The sequence below is a fragment of the Marmota marmota genome, unplaced genomic scaffold, assembly GCF_001458135.2.
Source record: "Marmota marmota marmota unplaced genomic scaffold, marMar, whole genome shotgun sequence".
Lineage (NCBI taxonomy): Eukaryota > Metazoa > Chordata > Mammalia > Rodentia > Sciuridae > Marmota > Marmota marmota.
The window spans coordinates 38,595,788-38,621,940 of NW_026000229.1; the positions used below are offsets into that span (position 1 = coordinate 38,595,788).

At 35.2% G+C, this 26,153-nt stretch overlaps 1 protein-coding gene across 6 annotated transcripts in view; it reads left to right on the forward strand.

The window, feature by feature from the left end:
- Fsip1 (fibrous sheath interacting protein 1) overlaps positions 1–26,153 on the forward strand; it is a 177,142-nt gene that overhangs the window by 54,377 nt on the left and 96,612 nt on the right. For all 6 annotated transcript variants that reach the window (XM_048793393.1, XM_048793392.1, XM_048793387.1 and 3 more), the window contains one exon: positions 17,721–17,858. In XM_048793393.1, coding sequence (XP_048649350.1) covers positions 17,721–17,858 — 138 coding nt within the window. The remainder of the gene's footprint in view (positions 1–17,720; positions 17,859–26,153) is intronic.

Consider the following 26,153-nt stretch of genomic DNA (forward strand, 5'->3'; position numbering starts at 1 on the left):
TGAATATTTAGGCTGTCCTGCATTGTTTGTACTCCTTTTCTTCCTTGCTTTTTCATGCTGCTCATGTTACTTCTTGTTCTGTTTGACTGCTGAGTTACTGTTTACTCCTATAAATTTATTTGATGCTTGGGAGGAAAGGTATTAGAAGGGAAGGGAAGAAGTCACTAAAGAGAATGAGAGTAAGCAGGTAGAATTCAAGGAAGGGGGAATAAGGAAATTGAAAAGAAATGAAAAGATAAAAAAAAAAAATAGAAATTAAAAAAAATTTAAAAAAATAATCAAAAAAAATTAAACTAAAAAAATAATAAAAAAAAATTTTTTAAAAATTAAAAAAAAAAACCCGAAAATTTAATAAATGAAGTCTTAGAGTTTGATTAACTTCTCTTCCAGTAGGTGGAGCTGAGCCCACCGGGCCAAGCTTCTCCTCTCAATACGCGGGAACCAATCACTGTGCAGCAGCTCCTCCTCCCATTCTGGGCGGGTCTCCAGTCCTGAGTGCCTAGGGCCTTCTCTTGTGTCTAGTCACTTCTCCACTTTTCCTCAAGCCAGGCCCCGCTCACCGGTGACGCTCACCACAATATTGGCTATATGCCATGTCTGCTGCTCCCGGGAGCCCTATTTTCTTGAACGACTGGGCACACTCTCCCCGTTTACCATTCCCTCACACCCTAAGTTTGTGGAGCTTGGGGCTGAGAACCCTCAGCGAATTTTGCTTGCCCTCCGGTAGCCACGCCCCTGGTAGCTGGTATAAGAGACCTCAGTTGTCAGCACTGGTGGGAGCGGTAGCCAGGGGTTCCCGGCCGTGGGTCCCACGCCACTCCTGATTCCCTCGGTCTGACTATTGCGCTCACTGGAGAGCTGGGAGGGCCCCTTATGGGAGAGCTGGGAGGGGCCCTTAAGGTTTCCCCGCTGTGTGGAGAGGAAGGGCTAGGGGATTATACACCTGTCGCCTCCGGTTTCAATGAAGTTATCTCCTCCGCCGCCTATACATGTACTTTGGATAATGATTTTCATCACATTCCACCATCATTTCTAACACCCTGCCCCTTCCCTTCCCCTCCCAACTCTCTGCCCTATCTAGAGTTTTTCTATTCCTCCCATGCTCCCCTTCCCTACCCCATTATGAATCAGACTCCTTATATCAGAGAAAACATTTGGCATTTTTTTTGGGGGGGGGATTGGCTAACTTCACTGAGCATTATCTTTTCCAGTGCCATCCATTTACCTGCAATGCCATGATTTTATTCTCTTTTATTGCTGAGTAATATTCCATTGTGTATATATGCCACGTTTTTAAAAATCCATTTGTCTACTGAAGGGCATCTAGGTTGGTTCCACAGTTTAGCTATTGTGAATTGTGCTGCTATAAACATTGATGTGGCTGTGTCCCTGTAGTATGCTGTTTTTAAGTCCTTTGGGTATAGACCAAGGAGAGGGATAGCCGGGTCAAATTGTGGTTCCATTCCCAGTTTTCCAAGGAATCTACATACTCCTTTCCATAGTGGCTTTACCAATTTGTAGTCCCACCAGCAGTGTATGAGTGTACTTTTCCCCCACATCCTCGCCAACACTTACTGTTGTTTGTCTTCATAATAGCTGCCATTCTGACAGGAGTAAGATGAAATCTTAGAGTAGTTTTGATTTGCATTTCTCTAATTGCTAGCGATGATGAACATTTTTTCATATATTTGCTGACTGATTGTATATTGTCTTCAGAGAAGTGTCAGTTCAGGTCCTTGGCCCATTTACTGATTGGGTTATTTGTTTTTTTTGGTGTTTCACTTTTTGAGTTCTTTATATACCCTAGAGATTAGTGCTCTATCTGATGTGTGCAGGGTAAAAATTTTCCCTGAAGATGTATGCTCTCTATTCACCTCCCTGCTTATTTCTTTTGCTGAGAAGAAACATTTTAGTTTGAATCCATCCCATTTATTGATACTTGATTTTAATTCTTGTGCCATAGGTGTCTTATTAAGGAAGTTGTGGTGTAATCAAATATGATGAAGATTAGGGCCTACCTTCTTCTATTAGATGCAGGGTCTCTGGTTTTATTCCTAGGCTCTTGATCCCCTTTGAGTTGATTTTTGTGAATGGTGAGAGATAGGGGTTTAATTTCATTTTGTTGCATATGGATTTCCAATTTTCCCAGCACTATTTGTTGAAGAGACTATCTTTTCTCCAGTATATGTTTTGGTACCTTTGTCTAACTTAAGGTAATTGTAATTTTGTGGGTTAGTCTCTGTGTCCTCTATTCTGTACCATTGGTCTGCTAGTCTGTTTTGGTGCCAATACCATGCTGTTTTTGTTACTATTGCTCTGTGTATAGTTTAAGGTCTGGAATAGTGATGCCAACTGCTTCACATTTCCTGCTAAGGATTGCTTTAGCTATTCTGGGTCTCTTATTTTTCCAGATGAATTTCATGATTGCTATTTCTATGAGGAATGCCTTTGGGATTTTGATCATGATTGCATTAAATCTGTATAGTGCTTTTGGTAGTCTGGTCATTTTGATAATATTAATTCTGCCAACCCAAGAGCAAGGTAGATCTTCCCATTTTCTAAGGTCTTCTTTTATTTTTTTCTTTAGGGTTCTGTAGTTTTCATTGTATATTTCATTGTATCTGTCACCTCTTTCATTAAGTTGATTCCCAAGTATTTTTATTTCTGAGGCTATTTTAAATGGGATAATTTTCATCATTTCCATTTCAGAGGATTTGTCACTGTTGTACAGAAATGCCTTTGATTTATGGGTGTTGATTTTATATCCTGCTACTTTGCTGAGTTCATTTACTAGTTCTAGAAGTTTGCTGGTGGCATTTTTAGGGTCTTCGAGGTATAGAATCATATTGTCAGAAATTAGTGCTAGTTTAAGTTCTTCTTTTTCTATGCATATCCCTTTAATTTCTTTTGTCTGTCTAATTGCTCTGGCCAGTGTTTCAATAACTATGTTGAGTAGAAGTGGTGAAAGAGGACATCCCTGTCTTGTTCCACTTTTTAGGGAATTCCTTTAATTTTTCTCCATTTAGAATGATGTTGGTCTGCGGCTTAGTGTAGATAGCCTTTACGATATTGAGATATGTTCCTTTTATCCCTAATTTTTCTAGTGTTTTGAACATGAAGGGGTGCTGTATTTTGTTGAAAGCTTTTCTGCATCTATTAAGATGATAATTTGATTCTTATCTTTGAGTCTATTGATGTGATGAATTGCATTTATTGATTTCCATATGTTGAACCAACCTTGCATCCCTGGGATGAATCCCACTTGATTGTGGTTCTCTATCTTTTGGATATGTTTCTGTATTTGATTTGCCAGAATTTTATTGAGAATTTTTGCATCTATGTTCATTAGAGATATTGTTCTGAAGTTTTCTTTCTTTGATGTATCTTTGTCTGGTTTTGGAATCAGGGTGATATTGGCCTCATAGAATGAGTTTGGAAGTGCTCCCTCTTTTTCTATTTCATGGAATAAATTGAAGAGTATTGGTATTAGTTCTTATTTAAAAGTTTTGTAGAACTCTGCTATGTATATATCTGGTCCTGAGCTTTTCTTGGTTGGTAGGCTTCTGATGGTGTCTTCTATTTCATTGCTTGATATTGGTCTATTTAAATTGTATATATCATTCTGATTCAACTTGGGCAAATCATATGCTTTAAGTAATTTGTGGATGCCTTTAATATCTTCTATTTTATTGGAGTACAAGTTTTCAAAGTAGTTTCTAATTATCCTCTGTATTTCTTTAGTGTCTGTTGTGATATTGACTTTTTTATTACATATGTTAGTAATTTGAGTTTTCTCTCTTTTCCCTTTGTTAGCATGGTAAAGGTTTGTCAACTTTATTTTTTCAAAGAACCAACTTTTTGTTTTGTCAATATTTTCAATTGCTTCTTTTGTTTTGATTTCATCTCTAATTTTAATTATTTCCTGCCTTCTACTGCTTTTGGAGTTTATTTGTTCTTCTTTTTCTAGGGCTTTGAGATGTACTGTTAGGTCATTTATTTGTTGACTTTTTATTCTTTTAAGGAATGAACTCCATGCAATGAACTTTCCTCTTAGTACTGCCTTCAGTGTCCCAGAGATTTCGATATGTTGTGTCTGTGTTCTCATTTACCTCTAAGAATTTTTAAATCTCCTCCTGATGTCTTTTGCAACCCAATGTTCATTCAGTAACATATTGTTCAGTCTCCAGGTGTATTTGAAGTACTCTTCGATGACATTCTTGGCCTGAGATTCTTTGCCATAATCCTTAACAACTACACAACTGCAACCAACCACTTTACGGGGCTTGCCCTCTAGGTAAATTTTATAGAGGCCTACCCATTCTCCTAGTTTCTTGTTGTCATTGACCTTAATTAGATTGATTTGGTGTTCAGCACAAAGGGACTCCACCAATTTGACATAAATAGGCTCATTACAGTTGGATGCAAATACACAGAAATGGGCCTGGCGCACAATTCCTCTCAAAGTCCAGATGCTTCTGCAACAAACATCAGCTTAATGTTTCATTCATTTAGCATAATGCTTGATTTGCTTACTGCTACAAATGAGGCTTAGGATCCTCAAAACAACGAGAATAGAGCCACAACTACAGGTTTGTCATACTCCGCATTTTTATATCTAAGTTCATCAGGGATATTGGTCTGTAGTTTTCTATCCTTGATGCATCCTTATCGGGACACCAATGTATGAGTGTGATACTGGCTTCATAGAATGAATTTGGAAGTGTTCCATCCTTTTCTATTTAATGAAATGTTTGAGGAGTATTGGCATTAGTTCTTTAAAGGTCTGGTAGAATTCAGCTGAGAATCTTCTGGTCTGGGGCTTTTCTTTATTGGAAGGCTTTTTATTACTGCTTCTATATCATTTCAAGTTATTGGTCTGCTTAGGTTTTGTGTGAACCCTTGATTCAATTCGGCAGATCAAATGAACACATTTCTTCTAGATTTTCCAATTTATTGGAGTATAAGTTTTCAAAATAGTAACTAATAACCTGATGGATTTCTGTGATGTCTGTGGTGATTTCTCCTTTTTCATCTCTAATTGTATTAATTTGGGTCTTTTTTTCTGATATTATTTCATTGAATAGATTGATTATTCCTTTGGTTTGTAACTCTACGCCTTCCTTTATTCTAATAATTCTTTTGTTCTTTTGATGTTATCCCATAATTCTTGGATGTTCTGCTCATGGTTTCTTACCATCTTTACTGTGTGGTCAACTTTGTTTTCATGATTGTATAATTTGTCTTCATTATCTGATGTTTTGTCTTCCAAGTGATCTAGTCTGTTGGTGATGCTTTCTATTGAGTTTTTGTTTTGGATTATTGTTTCCTTCATTTCCAGGATTTCTGACTTTTTTTTCCCCCCAGAATCTCTATCTCTGTCTTGAAGTAGCCTTTTGCCTCCTGTATTTGCTTATGTAGTTCTCTATTGAAATGATCTTTTGCTGCCTGTATTTGCTCTCTTATATCATCCTTTGATTCATAGAACATTTTAATTATGTACATCCTGAACTTCTTCTCTGTAATTTCTTCTGCTGTGCTGGCCATGGATTCTAATAATGCCGTATCTTGGTTTGTTCGGGGCACTTTCTTCCCTTGTTTTCTCATGTTGTTCATGTGTCTTCTCATATAGCACTGCGGATCCAAGGTGTTACGGTTTTTCCCTATAGGCTTATAGTGTCCCTGCAGGGGTCAAATAACTCTCCTTTAAGGGGGCGAACAATGTTAACAGATCCCAGTACAAACAATATAGATCCTTAAACCAAATAACTGCTGTTAAGACATTTATGGTTTTGTCAGAATATACAGAAATGGTGAATTCAATTATTATCTACAATATAAACAGTAGGTTTGCAAAAAGGTCTGCAGTTTCTGATAGTGGACAAAGAGAGAACTGGAGGTGGGGTGTCGGATGAGATGTTAAGGAGGTAGAAGGTGAGGATATAGAGTTATTAGATCTTAGGAAGTGTGAAAGAGGAATCTAAAGAAGTTGGCTTGTAGCAGGAGAAAAGAGAGAAAGTGATTTGAGGGAGACAAGTAAGTGGGAAGACAATAAGACAGTACAAAAAACAATCATAAAAATTAAGAAAAATAAAAAATGTAAAAATAAAAAAGAATATACAACACAACTGCAATATACTATTCAGACATCCCAGACCTCAGTAGACTAATTCATGAAAAGTACTTGGTTTCACAAGTGTTGGGGATGTGAGGGTGGGAGAAGAGAGAGAAAAGAGAAAAAAAAATTTGAAGGAAAATTAATGGATAGTTTTTGTTGGAGTTCAGTATCTTTCCTGCTTCCCCTTTCATCCAGTAGGTGGGTTTGTCTGTTATTTGCTGGTATCTGCATCCTTAGGATGGTCAAGGTTATTAGGGTGGGAGGGTTGGTCTTGGGGGTGGAGCTTCTGGAGGTGAGGTATAGCACTTGCTGTTCCTTGTTGGAAGACTGCTCCCCAAGGATCTCCTTTGAGGTTTGCTCTTGTAATGTGGGTGGCTGGTCCTATCTCCTTATATCACTTGTAGATCTCACAATTCCTGATCTCTAATTTAGTCTCTAATTTAGTCTCACTCACCCCCTCCCTTTCTACTTCCCAATTAGGAATCTCTCTCTCTGGAGGTCTTGTGGGTTGTGCTCTGTGTCTTGCACAACTGCCACAGATAGCTGTTTTGTATCAAGCAGATCAGGTCTAGGCTTTGCGAGCTATGGACTGGCTACATGGCTCCAAGCACTCTGTTGGGTTAGTGCCTGTTGGGGAGAGCAGGGAGTTCTGCTTAGAAATTAGAAGTGATTCTGTTTGGTTTGCCTATAAATGTGATCTGACCTTTTTCTCTTGAGGTTTTAAAAAAAATTCTATTTTTGTTCTGTATGTTAGGCATTTTAATTATAATATGTTGCAGAGAGTTTCTTTTTTGATCTTTTGTATTTGGGGTTCTGAATGCCTCCTGTAACTGGATGTCCATCTCATTCTGATGGTTTGGAAAATTTTCTGTTATTATTCCATGAAGAGGTTATCCATCCCATTATCCTGCATCTCACAATCCTCCTCAATTCCAATGATTCTTAAATTTGCTCTCTTAATGTTGTTCCAGAATGCTTATATATTCTAATCATTGTTATTTATATTCTTTAATATCATCTGAATGTTTAAGGCTGGTCCCTTTGACTTCAAGCTCTGAGATCCTGTCTTCAGCATATCTATGTATTAGAGACACTTTCAACTGAGCATGTTATTTGGTTTATTGTGTCTTTTATTTGCAAGATTTCTGTTTGATTCTTTTTTTAATATTTCTAACTCCTTAATGAATTTCTCATTCTTAGCCTGTACTGACTTCCTTAATTCATTCAGTTGTTTTTCTGTGTTCTCTTGGAATTCATTGATCATTTTTTATAATCATTCTTTTGAATTTTTTATCTGATATTTTATTTACTTCAGAATCTTTGGGGTTAGTTGCTGGTGTATTATGAACTTAGGAAGTGTCATATTACCTTGTTTTTCATATTTCTTGTATTTCTGTGTTGGGTTTTATGCATCTGTTAGGAGGAATTTCTCTTCTATTCTTATGTGTGGGCCTTTTTAGGACATAGTTTTCAAGTGCCAAAATACCCTAGGATGATCTATATTGAGACCTCCCCTCATAGCTGTGGTATACATAGCCTTTGTGTTCAGTTCTCTCTGTTTTTGCTGTAGCAGTCAATGTCCATGAGTGGGAACCTTGAGGGTCCACCCCTAACTGTTTCTACTTGAGGCCTGCCATTAGTTTATTTTTTCCCCTCTTTTATTCTTTATATTAAAATATAGCTGAATATGAGTGTTGTTAATTTGTGTGTGGAACAAGGTAAGCTGTCTCTTGGCTGAGTATAGTTTAGCAGCAGAGACTCTACTGTGAGAACTTGTAGTGTTCTTGTGGCTTCCCAGCATCTCACAGAATAAGGGGAAACAAACAATAGCCACAACCAATGCAAATAATATACAGCATCAAAATAAATGCCTGGTTCCTCTATGAAATCTACAATGTTAATTATTATAAAACCTGGAATTAATGGGGTTAGTAATGCCCAACAGCAAAAACAATAAGTAACCATAAAGTAGATCTGGCATTAAAGTCAACAAGAGGTGTCAAGTACGTCATACACAGCAGTAATAATTGCAAGAGCATGAATGGTGGGAGTAAATGTTATATAAACCAATTTGTTCTAAAAGATGATAAAAATATTGTTAATCAAGAGAAAAGAAAATGTGATAGGGAGATAGAAAAGAGTTTACAATTTCAAAGGTGAACAGAGAAAATGCAAAAGAGACATAGCAGGCAATGGTTAAGGAAGGAGGAGAAAAAATAGAAATAAAGGGAGAAAAAAGGGGATAATGATAATTTTGACTGTTGGCAGGAGGAGGAAATAGGGGTAGAGAAAGAAACAAATGAAACAAAATAAAAGAAAATCAAATTATGCAAACCCCAAACCCTAACCCCCAAAGACAAGGCAAGAAAAGATAACTACATTAAAAAAATTGCTAAAAATGAGAAAAAAGAGTCAGGCATTGTGATACATTCCTATAATCCCAGTGACTCTAGAGGCTGAGGCAGGAGGATTGCAAATTCAAAACCAGCCTCAGCAACTTAGAGAGCTAAGAAACTTACTGAGACTGTGTCTTAAAATAAAAAATAACAAAAGGGCTGGGGATGTGGTTAAGCACCCTGGGTTCAACTCCTAGTACCTCCCCCCAAAAATGAGAAAAAAGAAATAAATATGTGTGTGTGTGTGTATATGTGTGTGTGTGTGTGTGTGTATATATATATATATATATATATATATATATATATATGAAATAAATAAATATGATGTTGTTGTATGATCCACAAACCAATCAACAAAGCAAGAACACACACACACACACACACACACACTCACACACANTAAATATGTGTTTGTATATGTCCACAAACCAATCAACAAAGCAAGAACACACACACACACACACACACACACTCACACACACACAGAGCAAAAGATTCTTAATGAAAAATGTAGGAATTGTCTCTACTGAGGTAGTCAAAATAAAATGAATGGATGGTCACTGCCTATGCCCAACTGCTTTTCTTTCCATTTCTTCTTGGACTATTAGAGAAGGGGGAGGAGCATGGAAGGGCTGGGGTTATAACCCCTTCCTCTTTTTGTATTGTTCAGAGAGCTGCTATTTGAAATGGCCTAAGACTGATGCTGGTTGAACTATTTCTCAGGTTCCCTTCTCACCAGTATATGGTAGGATGGAATGGGACATACTGTTAGTTGAAATATTGTCTACACACACTAGCTTGATGTACTTCCAGGATGAGGCTGCTGCATAGTTATACAGGATGAGTTCCAGTGGCTGGGACTTAGGTCTAATCAGGCCTTAGGGACTTTGTTGGGTGATATCTGCTTTGGAGAGATCAACACACTCCTATGACCTATCAGTTGCTGATCTCTGTCAAGAGTCTGGATCTCAGAAGCCTCCAAATAGTCCTTCTTGTGGGGCAGGGGAGCCAATCCTTCACAGACTCTGTTGCCCATGAATATAGACTTTCTAGGTTTAGTCCCTGAGTGTATTCACAATTGCCTGTTCAGATTTCCAACCCATTTCAGCTGGTCAAGTGAGCTGCCAGACTCAAAGGAAAAGTGAGTTGGGCTCCCCTTCACTTTTTTGACATGAATCCCTTTGGGTATAATCTTCTCTGTGCTGGTTTCACTCATATTCTGCTGGGTACACCCTAGACTACATAGTAGACACTTGCTAGGTTAGTCTGGCAGTGTTTGCTGTTATCTCTTGGGTTCCATAGCAGTGAGTTGCAGCATGGCCACCTAAGAGGGCTGCTGCCTCAGCTCTCTGAGGCTGGTTGAGAAACAGAGAACTTTTCAGACCAGCTCATAGTATAGCTAAGTTCAGGATGCTTTTCTGATCTCTTTTTTTTTTCACACCAAATTTCTCCATTGTGTTTCTCTTTGTTATCCCTTCCCTTTGTAGTGAACCAGCGAAGCCACACCAGTGGGTTCCAGTGTACTTGTTCTTCTTTGTTCAGTGTATCCAAATTTCTGAGCCTCTAAGATAATCTGACTGACCAGTATTTTAGTGAAATTCCCTCTTTCATCCGCCTCACTGAGAAGCAGTACTCTTGCTGCTTGATTCCTAAACATGGGGCAACTAGAAATTCAACCTTCTTCTAATCCACCACTTTGAATCTCCCTCCGATGATACTTTTGAGATGAATGTGTTTCTTCTCTGCATAATTCCCTCAAATATTCTTTACAAAACTGGTAGAAGGTGTAGAATACAGAGAGTAGCAATGCTTTGGAAAATAATTTTTTCCCTCTCCTCCTCTATTTCACTACTTCATGTAGTTTGGGATTGGGTGGTAGTCTGAAGTGGAAAAATGTCCCATCTTTTGTTACCCACTGTCCCTCTACCAGCTTTGTATAGGTTTCACCAAATCATGTTTTGTACAATCATAGATTGAAATATCAGCTGTAGGTAATAAATCTGATTTATGGTGTGTCCTTTCTCCCAGTTGAAACTACCTTAGGAGAAAGTAACAGAGTCATGATATTCCAAAGAAACAGTCTGTTGGCTAGTAGAACCTTTGTAGAGCCATCTCTGCTTTCTTAGGTTGTGTTTTTAAGGGTCAGGCCCCATGGCTTATGACCTTGAGACAGCAGGAATGGTGGTATGTTCCCACCACTAGTATCTGGATTGGGTTAAGAGTTCATGGAAAACAGAGAGAATTGGAATCTTTATCCCAAATATACCACAAAACTTTTACTTCAGGTCCTTGGCCCATGAGTTATGCTAGTTTATTTATGTTACTAGATTCCATTTTTCAAAAGGAGAAAGTCAAGATAGGGTGATAAAATTATTAAGAGATACTCTTTGTTCTTTTCATGTTTCAGCTGATTTGTTGTTGTTTGCCGCAGTCTGGCTGGGCACAAATGCCGCAGTCTGGCTGGGCACACAATCACGAGCCACCACACAGCTTACCCCATGTTGCTTAGTGGAAGGACTCGTGGAAATAGGACATTTTGCAGTGACATTGCATGTAGGTGACCTTGCCCATTTGTTGATTGGGTTATTTTTTTGTTGTTGTTTAACTTTTTGAGTTGCTGTTTGAATCTACAAGCTGTGTGGAACACCCTAATCCGCCCTGGTCCTTGAGCAAGGTCACCTTCTCGGTTTAGGATAATCGGGTTTAGGGCGTTCCAGGTTTAAGATTATTCCTGCTGGGAATAGGGCCTATCCTGCTGCCTGAGTTCCCTTTGAGTTCTCACGGGATTCAGACAGTATTTTTTGGGAGACAGAAGCCCAGTGGGAGTGGATTTGGGCAGAGAACGTGGATTTCCCCAGAACGTGATTGTAGACGGCTGGTGTGAGTTTGGGAATAAAGAGTTGCTGTTTGAATCTACAAGCTGTGTGGTGGCTCGTGATTGTGTGCCCAGCCAGACTGCGGTATTTGTGCCCAGCCAGACTGCGGCAGTTGTTGTTAGATTTCAAGGATAGCTGAGATCTCAAAGTTAAAAAATGGTCTTAAAGATAGAAAATGTCTGTTTCATGGCTGTCAAATATTATTCTTGAAAGAGAGACTGAGATTTAGAGATTTGTTCAGCCATTAGAACTTTAAATAAAGCATGAATATTGTCAGATTCCATCATTATTATCTACATCACATTTTCAGAGTCCACATTTATGGTTCAGATAAAATATTTAAAAAATAATGAAAGGGAAAATCAGTAAACTGATTTTGTTGTTACATACTGAGATTATGTATTTTTATGTGACGCCACATGCATTTACAAAGAGAAAATTGTATTTTGGGATTCCCATTGGATGAAGAAATAGAAATGTAACATTATAGTTGTTGAAGAGTAGTAATTGATGCTTCTTGTATGAAAAAAAGAAAATCTTTTGAGCTTTAGTTCAATTTCCTCTTGGCATTTCCTCATTTCTAACTAAAACCAAATTACACATTGAATTTTTAAGGCAGAAATGCTAACAAGGGAAATTATCTTATGGATATTATTTTTGTGTTGGAATACTTTTGGAATAAATATACTGAAACTACCTTGGATAAGCCCTGTGTATCTATCTAGTTGATGAACGGGCTCCAATTTATTGCGGAACCCAAATATTCATACTGTATATCCACCTCATTTTTATTTATTTATTTTTAATTTTTTTATTAGTTGTTGATGGACCTTTATTTATTTATTTATATGTGGTGCTGAGAATCAAACCCAGTGCCTCAAACATGGTAAGCAAACACTCTAGCCCTCATTTTTATTTTTTAACCCTTCTGAAAACCATTTACTCATCACTATTTTTTCTTCATGCTCTTTCAGCATTTATTTTAAGTGGAATATAGATTTCTGTTTTTAAACAATTCATCAAATAGTAATCAAGTGCTTGTTGAATGCAAGAAAATGTAGGGAGCTTAAACATAAGTCAGGAAAATATAGTACTTTGGACTACAAAAGCCTTACTTGAAGGTTTGACTCTACCATTTACTAGTTCTGTGAACTTGGGCATTAATTAGAATGTCTTTAAACCTTAGTTTCCTCATTTATAAAATGATGATAAGAGGGTTCTTGTGAAGAGTAACTGGATTAATATACATGTGTTATATATGTAATTTATATATGCATATATATAAAATAGCACAATATTTGAGACAGAATTCAATCGATTAAATTAATATTGTTATAATAAGTGATTTAAAGAACTTGTTTCCTTATGGGAGATATTAAATACACATAGGATACTGTGGTATAAGACAATGTAGGTAAGTGGTGTAGAAGATTGCAAGTAAAGTGGTTTGGTGGTTCAGAGGAGTGAGAACATCCATAATGAATATCAAGAAAGTCTGTTTTTGTAAGAGAGGGACTGGGCTAGGAAGAGGACCTAGAGCAGGAAGGAGAAGACGTCAGAGACACAGAAGATTGCCTTCATACACTAAGAGGATGAAGATTAGTGGCCCATAGGAGGCTAAAACCCACAAAGTGTTCACAAACATTTTTAGTCTACATTTAAAAATTAGGCAAATTCACATAAAAATCTAAATTTCTAGTTTCTCTTGAAAAAGAAGAAAATATAGCAACATTAGATGTGAATCCTTAGTTGGCAACTACTGTACTAGATTCAATTGAGCAGGAACTATGGCTTTTTATGGGGCACAGATTCTCTGCTTTTTTTTTTCTCTGATTACTAGCCCTCTACCATTGAGATATATCACCAGCTCTTTTTGTTTTTATTTTGAGACAGGGTCTCACTAAGTTACTGAGGCTGACCTCTAACTTGTGATCCTCTTGCCTCAGCCTCCCAAGTCTGTGGGATTATAGGCATTTGCTATTGCACCGGCTCAGATTCTTTACTTTGCAGCAGTATTCATCATTTGATACTGAGTTGTCAAGAAAACAGTTTACTTAACAAGTTGAAACCCACAGACTTTCTGTCTATGGTAACTATGTGTTGATAAATTGGTGGACACGAAACCTAAGATGATGAACATAGCTAAGTCAGAATAACTTGAGGGACTCTAGAAATATGGCTCAGAGATTAAGGAAGTGTTGGTTATTGTGAAAGAAGCAGATAAAAAGTCTCCTTTTCCTTATGAACTTTCTTATTATGATGTTTTCATATAGATGGTCCTGCCTGGTCCTTAACTTTTATGGCAGTATTTTAAAAGCTGCATTTGGCTGTTACATATCTTATTTCCTTTGTTGAAAACAAAGCACATGACCACATTCAAAGGAAAGAATGGTATATTACTGTTATTGCTATAATGCTAATAATATCATGTGGTTGTAGTTTTTACATCCTGCTTTTTATTTTTATTTCATCTTAGCAAAAGAGAACTAATTGAAGCATTTTTTCCTTAAGATCTATGGTTAACTGTGCATACCTTTCTGTATCCATTTCTTAACTCTCCAACAAATCAGTTCTTTCTATGTCTTGTAAATCCCACCATAGACTTGAGTGATGTTCATGATTTAGTTTTTATTATTTGTAGATAAATTAGATTTTACCTTTCTCCAGAAAAATCTAAGATACAGGAGTTATGTAAGCATTCAGTTTCTTAAATCTTTAGCAACTGGATTCAGTAATAAATTCTATTCCATTTGGCTCTTATCAAGAAGTGTAGTTTATTCATCTCTTAGATAATCAGCCTTACTAAATCTAGGATTCCAGCTCATGGTTAGTTTTTTTTTTTTCCCTAGTTGGAGGATAGTCTTCAGAAATGGGTCTCATTGATAAAAGGAATTTCTTAAACCAATGAATATAATTGAATATAAAAGTTCTCCTTAATTTGATTTATTTTCTTGTTCTTAGTATACTAATACCATTTTACACAATTTGGTGAGACCAACAAGAAGTTAATACACATTTGATTGAAGAAAATTGGAGTCGTATTTATCTCTTTTCTTGCCAAGGTGCTATTGTTGGAAGCAACAATTAACTTTTTTGGTCTCTTCCTGTCTCAACATTAGCTCAAATAGAGTAAATATAGACAATTGTTTGACATGTAATCCCGAAAAACATTATTTTGCTGACTCCAAGGATTTGCACAGTTCTAATAATGGCCACAGAGTCCATTTAACTGCATATTTACTTAATACAATGATTATAGGAATTTTTCAATGTGCTGGTCACAAGTACAGAACTCTTACTGACCAAACTCATTCTCCCAAGCTACAGAAGCATGCCACAGGAGTATGAGTTTTGAATTGAGGAATGAACAGGAAGTTACTTTAGAGGTCTTTGTTGCCAACCTGTCAAACATTCTCAGTTAAATCTTGGAATGGCTCTTGCACCTATATTTTACAGATTTTTTTTGAAGTTTACATTTTTTTTTTTTGTTAAGACTCTGATGCAGTCAAGGTGTCTTTAACTTTATAACTGTTTCCCAAAATGATAAAAACAATCTTGAAAGATTTCCTCCCTACTTTGGTATGGCCAGGCAAATGACCCATCAAATCAGAGGAGATAGTAGAATGCTGCTAGTCTGAAAATGCAGAACAGGCTGGCTTTATCCAGGCAGGTTTGTGATCCTTAATATATGCTTTATTTGCATATCAGATAACTTAGGAAGCTATGAGTAATTTCCTCTGTATTTGACTTTTGAAAATGAGTTTATTTAACTTCAAAGACCCCTGTTGGCTCAGTCAACACCACGGATATTTTTCTAAGGATGAACTCAGAATCTTTTGGCAATCAATTAGTCAAGTCAACAAATATCAATTTTCCTCAGGGATAATTCTCTTCTTCTGGCTCCTTTAGATATTCTGTGCTTATCAGGGAGAGCTTTTGCTGAATTCTCCATAAAATCATTTCCCAGCATCCGTGACTACATTTTCTTGCTTCCTCTTGGCCTCTGCTTTCATTACATGATTTTCTTCAAATATTACAACTTAATCCTCTCCTTTGCTGTGCAGAAGCCTTTTAATTTAATGCCATCCCTCTTATTGATTTTTGGTTTTATTTCTTGTGCTTTAGGAATCTTATTAAGGAAGTTGTTTCTTGGGCTGGCATATTGGAGTGTTGAGCCTACATTTTTTTCCCCTAGCAATTGCAAAGTTTTTAGTCTAATTCCTAGGTATTGTCTACTTTGAGTTGACTGTTGTGCAGGGTAAGAGATAGGGGTACATATAGATTTCCAGTTTTCCCAGCTCCATTTGTTAAAAAGGCTACCTTTTCTCCAAAATATTCTTGATAATAATTCAGTCTCTGGATGCTTATACAGATTTAGAGCTCAGAAGTGAGACCTGAAACAAAATGTAATTCTTAAAATCGGTATATTATTTTAATAGTTTGCTCATTAGGATTTTATTCAGTTGAATTTCATTGACATTCATAATCAAATATTAGTTGTGATCAATGTTCTGAGAACCAAAATTACACTTTATTGGCAAGAACTTACATAGCTTCAGAATGTTTGCATTGAGGTACAGAGTACCTCAATGAGTACCTGAAGAGTAGGGTCAGTCATGTCACTGTCTAGGCAATGACAATGTGGTATGTGCAATAAAGGAACATGGGGCATGTCTAAGAGAATAATTTGTCGTATCTGGATATGCCAGGTAATACTTTATAGTGTAAATATTCTGGAGCTAGGCTCAAAATAGGTAGGAGTCTCCACAAGGAGTTGGAAGATGGAGGCATGGAGTGGCAGAGAACTACAAGTAGTGAATATGCCTGGAATTTTGAGTCTGAGATCCAAACAGTGGGAGCTAAAACTGAAGAATCTTATAGGCAGGGCCCAGACTTTGAACACTTTATGCCTTGTTCCATGGCTTTTCTGCAAAGGATGAAGTAAATGGGGCAACTGGTAGCACTGAGACCAGTTAAGAGGCTCAAGCAGTCACGTTAAGTCATTGATTCTCAAATTTTAAGTAGTTGTACTTTAGGTCATTAGTACTTCACTTTTACCTTTTGAATCAGAATCTCTCGCATGGTGGCTGGGCTTTTGCACATTTTCAAGGCTCTGCGGATGATTTTGAAGCATGCTAGAGTTTGAAAATTACCAATGAATGATGAGGTCTGAGCTAAGGCAGTGAGAAAAAAAATGAAGTGCCTTTGTTATAGAGATGCTAGAAATTAGAATAGTGAGCATTCTTGATGACCAACTGTGTGTAAGGAATGGGGGAGCAGTAGGATTCTGGCTTGAGTAACTTCAAAACTGTCATTTATACTAATTTTCTTTGTGGCAACACAGAATAGAAGTTCTATGGGAGAGAAGAGAGGAAATTTAGTTTTAGATATAGAATCAACTTACTGCCCCCAATACCCATTTTTATCACTTAGAAAAAGCATCAACTTTCGGCAAATGTAATTCTGTCAATATCAATATTTACTGGTATCAGTGAAGTACTTTCATTATATAATGCTTATTCTTTTCAAAGGACATAGCTCACATTTATCACACTTAAATTTGTTTCATGTCTATTATGTGATGAATTTTAGACTAGATCTCATTATTATTGTAATTTAAGTTGATGAAACTGAGGTTTAGAAAAGTTAATTCATTTCTGTGAGATCAGGAACAAAATAGTCAAGATTCAAACTTCTGAAGTTACCAAGCCCTGTTTTCTTCCATTTACTATATACCTGGCTGTAATAATACAGATGGCCAGGTTTAAAATTTATTATTTACTTATGATGAATTTGAAGTTTGTCCAAGATCTCAAGCTGATAATTATTAGAGAAGGCACCAGAATCCAGGTCCCAACCTGGCCATGGCTCTTTGCATTGTATCTTTCTGCTTTTCAGGTAATTGCAGAAGTTGAGTTTATTTTCCTACTTGTTTTATGTGTGGTTGGACTGTTACTCTTTCAAACAGGAATATTTTAAAGAATTAATAGGTGTGGTTTTGAAGGGAAGGAATTTTGTAAAAAAGCACAACTGGCTGGGTACAGGGGCAGACACTTGAAATCACAGTGGCTGGGGAGGATGAAACAGGAGAATCTAGAGTTCAAAGCCAGCCTCAGCAACTTAGTGAGGCCCTAAGCAACTTAGTAAGACCTTGTTTCTAAATAAAATATAAAAAGGGCCGGAGATCTAGCTCAATGGTTAAGCACCTCTGGGTTCAACCCCTTGTACAAATAAAAAGCACAACTGACCCTTAAGGCTCAGTTGCTTAGGAGGAGGGGTCTGTGACAGCTGTGCATTACCAACCTGTGAATTATTTTATATTTTTTAAAATAGGAACATGACCTTCATGATGAAAAAAATACAGAAATAACTCCAGGAGAAAGAGTCCTGCAGAAAAACAAAGAGGAACGGGATCAGCAAAATCGACTGAGAGAGATAGATGAAAAGCTGAGAAAGATCAAGGAAAATGTGGTAAGTCTTTTTTATTTAAAGTTTAATTGTAACCAGTGTTTGTACTAAAAAGTGTTTCAGTTTCCTTAGAACTGTATTTTTTCTATTTTTGTTTTGTTTGTTGTTTTCTTTTTTAAATTGGTGTCCTTTGACTGTTTTATGACCATTCTTATGTGTTAAATCAGACGTTAATTTGTCAGTAAGAATTTAAGTAAAAGGTAAATATATGATTTGTAGGACTTAAAATGGTATTATACTTAAGCAGTTTATATAACATTATAAAACTGTCAAATACTTCCTCAATAATGGTCCATAATCCAGATATTCTGTCCAATTAGTGATACAAATATTTTATGAAAAAATTTGATTGTTCTTCATAAAACCATTCTTATATATTGAACTTACAGCTTAAACAGTCCCATTTTGTTCATAACTAATACTATATTAATAATTAATTTTAATACATTCAAAATCATTTTGATAATACTGCATGTTTTTCTTACTCATAATTTAAAGATGATGATGAAAGTTCGTTTTTTTGAAGATGTATGATAAGTATTTAATTCTTTTTGTTAAATATTGACAAAAAGAAATAGTTCTAAATTAAACTATAATTTTATAGCTGTGATTTTATGCAGAATATTTAAATGAATTAAACATTTTAAACAGACCAGATAACAGTTCCTCACCAGATACCAAATCTCTTGGCACCTTGATCTTAGACTTCCCAGTTTCTAGAACTGTAAGAAATAAATTTTTGCTGTTCATAAGCCATCAAACTGTTGGTATTATGTAATAGAAGTCCAAAGGACTAAGGCACTGACCATTTATTACTAGCCTTGAACATGTATCTGTTCTTTTTTACTGTGTCTCTACCATTATTTAGTTTTTGTTTCAAAATGTGAGTCCTTTAAGAACCATTATATATTATTCCTGTGTAATATGAAGTTTGGCAACACTTAAAGGAATTTCATAAATAGTGGGATTTGGTTGTTCATTGTCTGTTATGTAGAAGTAATATAAATAGAAGTAAAGGAACTCAAGTTTTCTAGTTTCATCTTTTATACTGAACTTCCATATAGTCTCTAATTAAAACATGAAGCTAGAAAAAAATTACACCAGCCTCTTCAATGTTTTCCATAATTATCTTTAATTTTAGGAGGATTTTTTTAGAATTAAACTCTTATGGGGGAAAATTTAAGTTGAGAATTTCTTTAATTTTATATTTGTTTTAATTCTGTTAAATTCAGGTGAAATTAATTTGTTATATTTGTTAAATATAGTATATGAGCCCACTTTTGTAAAACCATTTGTGTATTAAGATTTATATGCTTAAGAGAGATGGCTGGAATGAATTAAGTTTACCAGATACTAATATTAGTTATTTCTGGTAGCTAGATTTTTTTTTGTATTAGAGATTGAACACAGGAATGCTTTACCACTGAGCTACATCTCCAGGCCTTTTTATTTTTATTTTTGGAGATAGGGTCTCACTATGTTGTTTAGCCTGGCCTTGAACTCATGATCCTCCTGCTTCAGCCTCCTGAGTTGCTGGGATTATGGGTGTGTGTCATTATGCCCAGCTGGTTGCTGGACTTTTGAGTGATTTTTTATACTTTGTACCTTCATAAAATGCTTTTTTCTTCTTCAGTGAACACATTAGATTATTTTTTTACATGGAAAGAAAAGGGTGGTGGTTATCTAAGTGGAAAAGAATGATATATAAGTAGAGAAGAACAATTATTGAATATATATATTATATATATTATATATATATATGAGATTAAAAGGTGGTAGATTTGTTGTGACCAATGATATTCATGAGCAAATGTTTGGCTCTCCTATATAAATTTTAATTTCATAATTTTGTGTTTTATAGTAAACACTGTCAGAGGTTGTTTTCATGTTTTAATTGCTTAGTATTTCATAACAGTTTATGGATTCATATTGTGTACTACATGATCTTTTTCAAATTCTTTAAAATTCAATATACCTCATGGACATCTGGTACTTTTTAGATTGGGAAACTAGAGACCTGAGTCATTGTTTCAATCTTATCAGTACCCTGCTCTGTGACCTTGAATAAATAATTTTGTCTCTTAGAGACTTGGTTTTTATACTTTCAAATAAAGAGAGTTGAGCTAGATGACCTCTGTTGTTTTACCTGTGATTCTTGCTTTTGAGAAGTGATATTATAGTATAGTACCTAAGGCTCAGTTTGTATGCTACTTAAATGTTTGGTATTAATTAATCTTCCATTGAAAGTTACTTTTGGAAGTATAGTAACACTTTTTAGGAAAATGTGAGATTGTCTTTTACATACAAAAATTAGTCTACTGCTTACCAACCAGAGAATATGGTTTTTGAATGCCAACTTCTAAAAATGGCTTATTATGCAGTTTTATCTTATTCTCACTCCTGCATGGAACATCCTTTCAGGATCATAGGTTTTGGAGAAAAAAGGTGATGTGTGGCTGCTGAATTGATGACTCAAGGATCAAATTCATATTCAGTGTTAGGTATGGAAAAGAATGAACTAAGGGTAATATAGGAGCCCTGAATGCCTGATCCCAGGGTTGATTTGTCAGTAAAGGATGGAAAAAATGTCTTAATTCTGTTTCGGATAGTAGGCTGTGGCTGCTGATGCTCGTTTGTCTTGGTCAAGATTTGTTGAGGAAATAGGATCCAATTTATTCTGTAAGTGGTGGTAATATTGTTAATATCAATAGATTTAGCTATTAGAAGCTAAGGAAAGTAGACACAATGAATTGAAGTTGAAGCTTCCAAACTTCATATGAAATTGCATAGGGATACGGGTGCTCTGCAAAGTGGCTGTGTAAGACAAGCCTTTATAAACTCTCAATTATTTATCACACAAATATCAAATGATCTCAGGTATCTATAAATCCTGATTTTTCTATTAAGCTCAAAGAGTTGCTTTCCATTGTTTTGGGTATTCTATAGGCCTCTCTACCCATCCAGTTTTCTAAACCCACTCTGCTTTACATTACTCCCCTGAGTTATAGTCCTTTTATATAAGCTTCTATACACATGGGGCATAGTGGACCCAAACTGTTTGGGTTTTAATCTCAACTCTGCATTTAATAGCTTTCAACCTTAGTCAGATCACCTGATTTCTCTATGCTTCAGTTTCCTCATCTATGAAATGAGGATAATTATAATTAATACTTATATCTTAAGGCTTTTATAAAGATTCAATTTATACACATACACAGTACTTAGAATAGGCCTCCTAGAACATTTTAAGTGCTATTTACATATTATTTTTGTTATTATTAGCATTATTAATATGAGCCCATCAAATATTAATAATATTAATAATTAATATTATTAACCATTGATATTAATAATATCAATTATTGATATTAATTATAATATAATATCAATTATTAATATTATTATTAATATTTGATAGGCTCATGGAATATCATGAGCCTATCAAAAGAATACATAAACTTGTTTCTAGGATAAGAAGGAAGAGGAAATGGTACAGAGGGTGAAATTGAAGATGGTAGGATAATCCCTAGACAAGACCTAAAATGTCCTTTTTCTAACTCAGGATGAAAGAAAGGAAGGGTAGGTCAAGAAAGGCAATTGAGAGATGAAGAGGAAGTAAAAAGTTACTCTGTAAGTTATAGAGCAAGTTATTTGATCAGGGTGAGAGGGTAATATAGAGTAGGAAAGGATTTCAATAGACCTTTCGATGATGAGAACAATGCAATGATAAAAAATTAAAATAACCCAGGTGAGGTTGGAGCTACTTAGCCATATTTGAAAGATTCTCTTGACAGCCCTTAGTAGTCCTCTAAAATGGAGATAATGGGTGATGAGTTGAGGCAGGGATTTGGAGAGACTTGGCATTGCAACGGAAGATCAAGAGAGCAAGGGAGGGCCGGGTTGTGGCTTAGTGGTAGAGCGCTTGCCAAGCATGCATGAGGCACTGGGTTCGATCTGGCACCACATTAAAAAAAATAAACAAAATAAAGGTATTGTGTTCATCTACAACTAAAAAAACTATTTTTAGAAAAGAGAGAGAGAGAGAGAATAAGGGAAATTGGTGCTACTTATGAGTTCATAACTGAAACAAATGTGTTAATTTTTGTCACTGTGACAAATAACCAACAAAAACAGCCTAGAGGAGGAAAGATTTTTGTTCCTGGCTTCACAAGTTTCAGTTCATTTTTGGCTCTTTCCATTGCTTTGGGCCTGAGGTAGCATGTTGTGGAGGATGGCCCTGATGGAGGAAAACTGCTTAGCTTATGGCAGTCAGGAAGCAGAGAGAGAAGGATCTGGGGGACAAGAAATACCCTTTCAACGCACACCCACAGTGACCCACCTGCTTCAACCAGTTCCCATCTGTAGTTTCCACTGCCTCACAGTAGTCCATTTCCGCTATTAATGGATTAAGCCACTGATAAGGAGATGAGTCCTCTTGATCCAATCACTTCCAAAAGGCTCTACCTCTCAAACTTGCTGCCCTCAGACCAAGCCTTCAACATACTCACCTGTAGATGACACTTTATATCCAAACCATCACAAAATGTAACATGCATACCATATATATATATATATATAATATTATATATAGTAGTTCAGGGCCCCTCTTTGTATAACTTGTATATACACAGCATGGAATATCATGAGCCTATCAAAAGAATAAGGTTAGGTCTACATGTCTTGAAAAGATGTCTATGATAGTATGTTAAAAAAAAGAACCATAAGACAATGATTAGTGTGATTTCATTTTTATAAGCAAAAGTCATAGAAAAATCTTAGAACATGATACCAATTGCTTAATTATGATTACCTAACAATGATGGGAATGGGGATGGGTGGAGAGGTAAAGAAAGGAAATTCACTTTTTATATACACATTATTTAAATGGAACAATATGTTGAGATTATGGGTGATTTTACATTATCCTGGTGTTTTTCTGTATTTCTTGACTTTCTGAAATATACATAGACTGCATTTGTAGACAGAAAAAAATTAATGTTTATAAATATGGTAAATATTAATGCATACAAAATATCACTATTATCTCAATAAGTAGACTTTAAATATTTAGAAAATCAGAGGGAATTATCACAAGGAATATTATTCAACCTTACTAGCAATTAAATTCATATTTGAACAAACTTTACGCACTATGTACACTTGTCAGCCCAGCACAAACAACAATATCAATATGATATAATTATGTGAGGTGCTAATGGTGTGAATGTGGGGCAATAATATTTGAACTTTATTGGTAGCTTTTAAAATAGGTTATATTTCCCCTTGAAAAACAATTAACAAATATAATGGGGCTATCATATTATTTATATGTTTACTGATATAATTTTACTTGCAGAAATATTTTCAAAAAAATAACACCTAAGGAAAACCAAGTCAAACAATATAGGAAACTACTTAAATGCTCTCAAATGAAGGAATTCCAAATCAACTTGCAGGATACTAACCCAATTAGTACTGTGGTAGGATGATAAAAATGACAAGTACAAAGACTTTGTCAATGTAGTACTTTTAATTGGACAAACATGATACAAAACATAAAAATAAAATTTTTATAGTTTACCAATTACAAATATGTAATCTCTCTCTCTCACACATACATCCACATTCACCCGAAAGGGAAATAGAATATATGTTAATGACTTACCTTGATTAATTATTTTTCCCTTTCTTTTCCCTAAAGAATAGGGGATTCATAATTGAGGATATTTTATAGTTTCACTGTTTTATGTAGAGATGTTTTAACTCATTAATGTAATGATGAACTTCTTCAGTAATTTAAATAAATAGTAACAATAATTCATGTTTTGTCTTATTTCCTGGAGTATTGAATGTTCCACTATGATAATAAGGATTTTTTTTAAAGAACATTTTTAATTTCTAGGGCAAGGTAAAAATGCCTTTAATGAAGATATATGGTAATTATGCTTTTCACAAATCAATATGATTTAATTTTAGATTTGCATTTCCAAAGAAGAATCAGTAATCTGATTTTATGTCATTGAACCTTTTATGAGAATAGTTCTCTAAGATGGTTTGTTAGTAATGTTAGGAAAAGCTTTCCATGGTTCTAATAATTCTAAATGCATTGACCACACTTGTTATGTCTTTATTGTGTCTCCTTTTTATTCTCAGATTGAACTTCATTCATTATTTTCAATTTGAAGTGTCTACTATTTCTTTCTACATTCTTTCCCTTTTTGGTTTCCTGGAAACCTCTGAGCTTGGCCTTGTTTGGTGAACTGCATTATTATTGCATCAGAATGTTTAGCACCCTAAGCTCTGTTGCTGAGCATTGATGATAAGAATGTGGTTCACAAAGAATGGTAAATCCTTGTGTTCTTATTCTTTATTTTGACATGCTCTTGTCATTTAACCTGGTACAAGAGTATATGGACCCCAGTCAGTAGGGGATTTCTTCTGGATGAAGGGTCTACCTTCCATTGTTAAGCATGCTATAGAATCAGAATTTTAGAATGTGAGAGCTGAAGGGGCTTTAGTGGTCACGTGGGCCAGTTCTATGAATTAGAAACAAAGATATTGAATAGTTAAATGATTTTTTAAAAACCTCACAAATATTAATAGTAGACTTGAGTCATTCCTTAGTTCTGATACCTTAACCTGAACTTTTAAATAAATCTGACCTCTCTAAAAACAGAACTTTGTAAATCAGCCATTTTTTAGCTCAGATTTGTGGCCACCAAAAATGTAGGTTTCATTTTAAAACCTTTAAGCTACTATCAACCAGATGTACATTGTTTTCAAAAGTTAGCATACCTCCAGACAAACCTGACCTGCTAGTGGTTAAATAGGAAGACTGACTAGTGTGCTTTGATTTTTTTTTTTAAAGAGAGAGAGAGAGAGAGAGAGAGAGAGAGAGAGAGAGAGAATCTTTTAATATTTATTTATTTTAGTTCTCGGCGGACACAACATCTCGGTTTGTATGTGGTGTTGAGGATCGAACCCGGGCCGCACTCATGCCAGGCGAGTGCGCTACCGCTTGAGCCACATCCCCAGCCTGTGCTTTGATATTAATACATTAATGAAGGCCTGAACTGAAAAAGTAGTGTGTGTTCTCTAGTGTCATTGTTTAGAACTGTAGAAATGATTTTAATCTTTTTTCCCCTTTTAATTTGTGATAGTTTTTAGGAAGATGGTTAAAATAATAACATTTAAACATAAAGTTGGTATTTTTATGCAACCTCGATTCTTCCTTCTATTGGTGATAGCAGGTGTATGTACAGTAATGTTGCAAAATATCTGGTTTTGAAATTTTGAGAAGGAGATTTTTTACCAACAGTTAAATAAATACATTTCCCCCCTGTAACCATGGGTATATTTTGAAACAAATAATTAGAAAATAAAATTTCCTTTCTATATCATTTGATGTAAAAATCTTGACAAAACTCCTTGTAACTGAACATTATCATTTAGTAGTTGAGAAATAGCATGTAGTACAGTTTAAGTGGTGGCTGGTGTGCATAAAGTACACCAGAATGAATTATACCAGAATGAATTACACCAGAATGAATTCATGAGCTAGTAACCTTTTAAAAGTTATTAGATACATATTATATTTTAATGTAATTTAGAATAAGTTGAAACACAATCAGCATGCTTTGGAAAGAAGATGTTAAGGAAAAATTTCCTTAATTTCATTTGAGTTTCATTATTTTAAATTTGTTTATAAAATATATTAGTAAATTTCAGATTCAAATTCATTTTGGAACAAGGGCTATAAATATCCTTTGTATTCTGACTGTACTATAAATATGTTTTGAAAATTACCAAAGATATTTGCTTCTAGATTATGATTTGTAATATGATTAAGTATTATAATAATGCAGAATTGATATTGTTATAGAAGGGCATTGTGCTATTTCTGAATGATAATATACCATCTAATAATGAAAGTTATTATGGCAACTTTGTTTGATAATATTACCTGTTTTTCCTTAAATACTTTTTTGTTAAACAGAGGCTCTAGAAATAGTTAATATGACTAGTTATGTTTTAGCACAGCTCACCTTTTGTTTTCTGAATTAGTTTTCAAAGCTTATTGGTTGAGGCCTTGTGTCATAGATATGGTTACATGGATGGAATAAGGACATGTAAATGCTTCAAGAAATAGGCAAATAATATAATTATTAAAAAAAATGAGTATTATAAAAATTATAATACGTAATACATACACAAATGAAACACATTTAACCAATATAACATTTACTGAGGTAAAAGTAGAATGTAGGAATACATAGTTAAAAATTATAACAATTTTAG